Here is an 8408-nt window from a genome sequence, read left to right on the forward strand (position 1 = left end):
TGTAATGGGCCGCCCCCAAGTGTCATTGTGACCGTGATCACTCTCGCACAATGTCAGCGCAACACCAGACAATTCCTCGTAGGAATCACAACAGTTTAGCTTTTACTTGAACTCATAATTAAAATAGGATAAACATTAGCCAGGGGAAAGGAGAGACAGCCAGTCAAATAATCCCACCAGTGTCTACAGTAACAGCGAGCTGGAAACAAAAGAAAACATAAACATAATAATACAAATGGTTATTTCCTGGAAAGGAAGCAGCCCCCACTACAGACACTGCAAAGTTTCAAGGTCTAAATTACTACAAATTCATTATTCGTCAGTGCCACAAACCACTGTCAGGTCTCATCTCATTCCACGGCTGCGTCTTGACAGTACTGCAAATACACGCAGCGCTGTACGGTCGGACGTCTCAATACAGCACCGCAAACCTAACTTTCCCACGACAAAAAACTTCCCACGACATTATCAGATTATTATTATTAGTTTTATTATTATTATTTTTATGTTGGCCTAATGTGGTACAAAGTTTCAGTCTATTTTCAATCAGGCAGGTTTGCAGCCCACCATTAAACATATCCGTACAGGCATTTTGTTGGGCGACTAGAAGCCCTTCTTTCTTTTTCACGTCCCCAAGAGAAGCAGCGAACAAGATGGTGAGTGTAGAAACTCTAAACTAGAAGGAAAATCCTCGCATAATCTTTGTCATCCTTATTATTTTGCCCTAATTATATGTACATTTAGTCCTTATATAAAGTGTCTTCAGCAAATACCATAATATATTTTGTTAAAAATACATTATTTTGTTTTACATACCGCTCAGATGAATCCAGTGGCCTAGCTGCCTAGTCGCTCATTGTTGTCAGCGTCTTTGCTGGTTAGCCAGCCAGCTAATCCGCTTGTTCCTAATAACACCTTACTCTCACTCGTAGACCTTCCTGATCGTTACCTTTTTAATGTTACGTCGTGCAGCAGTGTAGACTGAACGATACTTTAGCAGCATCGCGTTTGTTGCCATATAGCTAACCACCGAGATGGCCTCGGATGCTCGCTGGGTGTTAGTTCAGTATTTTTGTTCGAAGGCTGTAATTATGTTTGTGAAGGAGAATTGAAATGTATGTGTGGTAAATTGTGCGGTATGTTTTGTTAGCGAGGTTTCTTGGCCTGTAGAAACGACTTATATTAGTGTAACCCTCCGGTTAGCAAGAAGGATGAAATTTGACATTGTCATGTGGATATACACGTACCACCTGCATATAGCTAGCCGACCAGCTAAATATCACTGTTTTAAGTTATGGCTGTCAGCTGTCTATGTTGTTAATACGCCACCAAAAGCATTTTTTCCCAGGTGTTTGGTGAGCATGTTAGACGACTCCGTGGGGGCTAGCTGTTGGTGATGATTGCACCATAACTAAATGTCTACTGTCCACAATGTTAACACATTCGTTTTATTACAGAATGACACAGTAACTGTCAGGACCCGAAAGTTTATGACAAACCGCTTGCTTCAGAGGAAGCAAATGGTAAGTGTTGTCAAGTAGCCCGTTTCCATTCATATTACGGTTAGATCTTCTCACTGAACACACTGCATTTGTGTAGTTTAGTACTTATTGGTCGTGCACTTCATCGGGTTGACTGGTAGTCGTTAGAAGTGCTGATCATGCATAGTGTTTCCAGGTAGGTAAATGGTATTTCTTCCAAGGTTGTTGATGTCCTGCATCCTGGGAAGGCAACAGTCCCTAAGACCGAAATCAGGGAGAAGCTAGCCAAGATGTACAAGACCACCCCGGACGTGGTGTTTGTGTTTGGGTTCCGGACACAGTTTGGCGGTGGCAAAACAACAGGGTTCGCCATGGTCTACGACTCTCTGGACTATGCCAAGAAGAACGAGCCCAAGCACAGATTGGCCAGGGTAAGTCTTATTAGAGGGTAGATGCAATTGCTTGAAACTGTTTTTCACAATGCATTCACCATTAAAAGTGCAGTTGTAGTGGGGCTTATACGTTAGGGATGGTGTACAGTTTAAAACATTCATGATGCGTGATGCAGTACATTGCACCCAGGTTAGTAGCATTCTGCTTTTATAGGTGGTACTGCTGGCTGTAGGTATCGCTGTAGATCTCTGAATTTCTTCAATGCTGTCATATTGCCCTGAATTGGGGGTCTGACCTCAAAAATTTTGATTGACCATAATCTTCAATATCTTAGTACAGGTCTGTGATACATGCACAGTCTCTATATGTCCATGGACACAAGTAATCTTAAGATTGGTTATACAGTTGATCAGATTTTTTTTTCAAATTTTCCCACAAGTGCAGTGTGTTGCATTTGAAAAGTGACGTGTCACACAGCTTGCCTTTTATGTTTGAGCGTCCGTTGCTGTGAAATCTGTTGACGGGGCTAAAACTAGGTGTCTAGAAATGAATGATTATTAGTATTGAGAGCGACTGAGTCTATAAATCATCAATTTATTCAGGTGAATGTTTTACAGTTGACTAATTAGGGTACAAAAGCACTAGCCCAGCTGAGAACTGATCTCAAAACCTGTGTCTTACAAGGCTTCCACCACTACACCATACTCCTGCTAGATCTAATGTTCCCGCTTTATCTGTAAGCTGTAGTGTCGGTGCGGAACATTGCCCAACACATTTTGATTCTCCCAACAGCACGGTCTGTACGAGAAGAAGAAATCCTCCAGAAAACAACGCAAGGAACGCAAGAACAGAATGAAGAAGGTCAGAGGTGTTGCCAAGGCTAACGTTGGCGCCGCTGGGAAGAAGGTAATACACTTGTGCTGGAGTCTTATAGCCTGTTTCCACCAAGCAGTACAGTACGCAATTATTTGTGTTTCCATCATGAAAAGTTGCGAACCGTACCAAAATAAGCGTACCGTACCGTACTGGTTTTTAGCACCCTTCTATTGGGGTACCAAGCACGGTGGTACGGTTTGTAAAGGATGGAGCTACACCCACTGCTGTCCGTTGATTGGTCGACAGAGTCGTCACTTCCGTGCGACAAAGTGAATACAAACACAAAAGGCACCATTTTTAAATACACTGCAAGAGAAAGAGTTCATTTTCTCTACCGCTCTGACTGCAAATGCTGTCTGTGCGCAAAATAAGATGATGTCTCGAAGCTGTCGAAGCTGGCTGCGGGTGAGCTTGAAACAGGGGAAGTGGAAACACTAACACTATTACTTTCAGCCTGTTCCCCTTTATCCTCCTTGATTAACAATAAAACAAATTATTCACAGAGTAATTGACACCAGTGGTAAATAAATGATTATGCTTGCGAAACAGCGCAGATTGTCTGTAGTTTGTGTGCTTGCGAAAGCGACAACGTAAGATTGTATAATTAACATGGATGGCATTTATCGATTTAAATTACTTTAAATGCTGAAAATAACAAGGATGGCAATTTGAATAATTAAGCAGTAAGTAATCCCAAAGCTTTCTCTTATGTTCCGTCTCTGCTGTGATGCGTTCTTCGTGCGCTTTTATGATGTCACGCTACTTACCTAGCTGATGCAGCAATCGCCATCCAGCATACGCCCCGCCTATTAAGTAGGGTACAGTTGGCAGTGGAGACACAGGCTGTACCAGGGTTTACCATACCAAACCATTACGTAATGAACCGAACTGTACTGTACTGCTTGGTGGAAATGCACCATTAAGCACTTGTTTAAGGATATCACACATTTACCACCAGCTCTTGACCACAGTTTCTGTTGGTTTTCATCAACTGCAAGAGCGTTTCCTTTTTTAATTTGCCTTCATTGCTCTTTGTTGTTCCATTGCTTTAATTTGCTTTGTCATCTTCCCTCTTATTTAATGGTCTTCTGGACAATAGAAGGTAAAACATGCTTTCATAAGTAGCTTTTAACTCCTGCATAGATTCCTACAAGTAGCACTCCATGCTAACTCAAGCACTCTTTTGCCTGGTTGCCTTTTTGATTTATAAGCTTACAGATAAGCAGTTCTAAGATTTAAGCTGTCATAGACATAATACAGGAACCCCCATCTAAATGTGATATTTTTGCTGTTACTTTTACTCACCTTTTAAGCAGTGGTTGGTTTTTGACCCGGACCCAGTAATCTCTAACCTCAAAGGTTCTGTTGCATGGAATTCATCAGTAAAATCCAGAAAATCTACAGATCAGTGAAACTGTTCAGCTTTCCCTCAGTGACAAGTCCTTCAATTTTTGAATTCTCCTTATTTGATTGGAGATATGAAATCTAAATATTAGTAACAGTGTATTAAATAGATTTTTAGTGCATTTGCTCATAGATGCTCATTTAATCCCTTAATTCCTAATCTAGTGGTTTTGAGTTCTGTACTAATTACATTGCTAAATGTGAAATATATCTTGGCTTTGAATGGGGGTTGGTAGTAGAATCACTTCACTGCTCTGTGAAACCTATAAGGGACCAAGGGTAATTTCTTTTTTTTTTTTTTTTCTCCATTTTGCTTCCCATGGACATTTTCAGAAATGACGTTTGTCCCAGGTAGAGCTACCTGAGCATGTTCACATTGAGTTGCACATTGTTCTCCCTGTTCTGTTTGACCAAGCCCTCCCACTTTGTATGCCATGCCCCTTTGCCAACCCACCAATGGCTTCCTCACCTCTGCTTTTCCACTGCTGCCATCCCCTCTGTGTTAATGTAGCGCCCATGGATTTCTCACATGGGTAAACCCTCCCAACTTGCTAAATGCACTTATTTTAATTGTGTTCTCAGCGACTTATATGATCTCAGTGGGATCAGAGTAGGTTTGTATGGATCAGATGGTCAAAGTAGAATGCTGTCTTGCAATTTGGCTTTTTAGTGCAAACAAAGCTAAGAACTTCTGGTTTGTCATGCATGAAGGGTGAATATGCTTGACGTTTCTTGGTCAGAAGATGTTTAACAGGCCTGTCTGTGGCTGGAGCTCTTGGCTGCCCTGAAGTCTTAGTTTAACCCAAGGCCACACTCTATGCCAGTTTTGTCTCTTGCTGTTCTATTTGTACAGCGTTTCAGTATATCTGGTTGGTTTCTACAGTAGGAGATATGTTCTGATTGGTTGACTGTTAAACCCTTCATGCCTTAAACTAACAGCCCCAGATGCCTAGAGTGAAGATTGTCTGAGGCATAAATACCGTTGCAAGTTCAATGTTGACTCAAGACTGATGGCAGTCTAGAATCCCCTCTGAACCTGTGCAGAGAGACCTGAATCGACACTAAAGGCAGTGAAGCTGCATTTTTGCAGATGTTCTCGTACTGAAACCAATGTAATGGCTGTTGGGGAAGGGAAGTGGTGATCGAGGCATTCTTCGAATTTAGCTGGGTTTTAAACGTTTCCATTTGAAACTGTTTGATTTTAGTGGATGACATAGATGAGGTAAAATGAGCCTACTAGAATGCACTTGTCTGTCTTAGTGCCTGTGTATGGGGCCTGCATAATTGCTTTAACCCTCTGGAGTCCACTGCATTGTCGACGATGCAGATTTTTTTCCCCCCAGTTTCGTCTTGAACATAGATTAAATGCTTCATACTGCGTTGGTGTATAAACATCATTTTAGCATTGACAGAAACCTCAGACTGTTTTCTTTTAAATAAATCTAATGAAAAAACAAATAGTTTGAAAAGTATCTAAAATAAGTGAAATGCAGCTATGCACATTCCACAAAGTTCCGTCAGGACAGCGCAAACCCAACCCTCCTATTTGCAACTCTATCCACATGTTAACAACATGCCGATTTGTAATGCGGGAGGAGCTAAGTCACGCTGGAGAACACCCATGATGAACAAGATAAAATGCCAGGTAAAATGCAGGTTCAAGCATAATTCATTTGGAGACAAGCTTTGCATTTTGTGTAAGTGTAAACATGTCTCACTGTCACCACTCGGAGATTTGCGTGTTGGGTAGGCAAACGTTAGTTGAAATTAGCTAAGTTAGCTGCATCTTGTGTGGGCTAACGTTTATTGAAATTCGCCAAGGTGCTGTGTAATTGGAACTCTTTGGCTTTTTGAGTGAGAATTCAGCATATAAACACTGTAGTGAAGATCTTCACTGTAGTGAAGATACTGTAACTAATACGTCATTGATTGATAGGGCCAGGCCCTATGTTCTAAAAATTAAATTTAATATTTTTTATTAAGATAAAGGACATAATATGTTTGCAATTACATATTAACAAGGACATTGTCAGACATTTTTAATAAAAACAAGAATAATATAAACAATTCAAGTTTATACCGTTGCGTTACTTTTGACCCACCTGTGTGTTACTTTCGTCCCGACTGACGAGGTCAAAAGTAACATTGCGCAACTTCCGTTTAAAGTCATTTTATACCGAAATCGTTCCACATTTGTATAAAATAGCACCTGGTATTGATAGAACACACGTGAGTTGTTGATCACAACGAAAATCAGTTTGTCTGTAACGTTATCTTTTAAAATGACGTTAATCTAAAAAGTGTTACTTTCGTCCTGTCTGTGAACGGCCCCTTTTGCATACTCGGTGTAAAACGCCATTACCCCTCCCGCTGCCAACTCTTGATCCCAAAACAATAGAGACATACATTTTTCGATGGCCATTTAATTGTCCATATCAATGGAGCAGACAAAAGTGTTTGTGCTTGATACATACCTAAGACTTAACAGAATCACCTCAAGTGATCAAAACAGTTTGTCATAATGGGTAAGGTGATATTTTTTCACACATTCCAGCACAGTTCTAAAACTACTTTTTACAAAAGGTTCATTTACCAGTTATTTTTTTAAAAAGTACAATCATGAAACACATACTACTTAGATATTATTGTAGCTGAACTTGTGCAGAATAAAAAAAGTCAGGGGACTTTGAAAATACTTCTTACATTTCTTCAAATTGACAACAATATCAGAGAATGCCAGAGAATTTCCAGTGTCTGGAAAATACCCTCAGACTCCAGAGGGTTAAGTGATGCTTGTAGTAGTTCCTCACCTTGGGTTTTTATCAGGGGTGCAAACTCGTCCATGGTGAAAAAGGTGACAACCAATTACCCACCCCCCCCCCCCCCCCCCCCCAGGGAAATCCCTCTTTGGCCCTCTGACACCCAAGACCAAAAACGCAAGCAACAGTTTCGAATACACATTATTTTTTTATTTTTCAGCTTTAAATCTGCTTTTTGTCGTCTTGGCCTGCACTAATAACTCCAGCCTCAAGTTGAGCCACAGTAACGGCATCTTCCTCCTCAAACTCTCTCATTTTCTTATTCTGAAAAAAAATTGAAGTGGGTGAGTGGTAAAGTTTGGCTACCTGAACTAGTTAAACATAAGGCAGGGGTAAAGGCAAGGCAAGTTAATTCACATAGCACATTTCATACACAATGGCAAGTCAAACTGCTAGGGAGGAAATATTATACCATTATTATACCATTATACCATTCGAGGATAAAAACAGCACGGTTTGTTATTTAGATGTCACACAAACTTATTCAGGGCAAATGGATCACTGTGGATGTTGGTTTATCTTCTCGAAATTTTCAGCTAGCTGACAGGCAAAACGCTAGCAGTTTCAGCCATTACATTTCATTGTAAGACTAGCCTGGCAGCTAGGCTACATGTAATGTTAGCTTGAAAACACAGGTATGAATACACTAACGTCTTCATAATGTCATTGTTTCTATGGGTGTAAATTGTTGTTTATATGTAACATCAACTTAGTCGAGGCATAAAAACCCTCGTATCTTCATGCAGTAGTCAAAATTTGAGCTAGCTGACAGCCTGAAAGTAGTGGGCTTGCCGGCTGCTTCAGCCAAACGGCTTGCTGGCTTGCTGTTTTCACATCCATGCAATACATTAAACGGTATGCTTTACCTGTAGGTCGAACAGTTTTCAAACTGACTTCACGTCAGAATAATAGCTTACAGATATGTGAGACAACTGTCAAGGTCAAGGAACATTTTGCAAAGAGCGACTACTGTGGCGATAACATAACAATCTTTCACAAACGGTAACCTCTCGCGGTAATATCACTATTTAAACAGGAATATCATAATTTACAGCGATTAGAAATGCATTTCGTCCTGCTCTACAGGCAATTTACTTCAAGAGTTACTTCAAGGAGGTTGCTTACCTTTAGCTTTCTTCACACGTCTGTGGAAGTTGCTTGAAGAGTCTAAAGGTTAGGCTTCAGGACAGGAATGAGATTGGTTGGACAAGGGAAAGACGAGCATTAAAGGTAAGCCTATCAGAGGCAGAGTGGGGCAGGTCCAAAACGCTACAGGTGATGTGACACAAATGACTCGCTATACTTGCAGATGACTTGGATGAAACGTACTGACCCCCCCCCCTTTGCAAAGAGCGACTACTGTGGCGATAACATAACAATCTTTCACAAACGGTAACCTCTCGCGGTAATATCACTATTTAAACAGGAATATCAT

At 40.8% G+C, this 8408-nt stretch overlaps 1 protein-coding gene across 3 annotated transcripts in view; it reads left to right on the forward strand.

Moving 5' to 3' along the window:
- The first annotated feature begins 609 nt into the window (after window positions 1-609).
- Window positions 610-8408, forward strand: part of rps24 (ribosomal protein S24) — a 9209-nt gene continuing 1410 nt past the window's right edge. The window contains exons 1-6 of one of the 3 annotated variants that reach the window (XM_036546472.1): window positions 610-656; window positions 1458-1523; window positions 1703-1912; window positions 2667-2780; window positions 3850-3852; window positions 4488-4505. In XM_036546472.1, the coding sequence (XP_036402365.1) occupies window positions 654-656; window positions 1458-1523; window positions 1703-1912; window positions 2667-2780; window positions 3850-3852; window positions 4488-4493 (402 nt within the window). In that variant the 5' untranslated portion in view covers window positions 610-653 and the 3' untranslated portion in view covers window positions 4494-4505. Of the gene's footprint in view, window positions 657-1457; window positions 1524-1702; window positions 1913-2666; window positions 2781-3849; window positions 3898-4487; window positions 4506-8408 lie in introns of those variants that run through there. The other 2 variants (XM_036546471.1, XM_036546473.1) reach the window with 2 other exon arrangements.

The sequence above is a fragment of the Megalops cyprinoides genome, chromosome 15 (assembly GCF_013368585.1).
Source record: "Megalops cyprinoides isolate fMegCyp1 chromosome 15, fMegCyp1.pri, whole genome shotgun sequence".
Lineage (NCBI taxonomy): Eukaryota > Metazoa > Chordata > Actinopteri > Elopiformes > Megalopidae > Megalops > Megalops cyprinoides.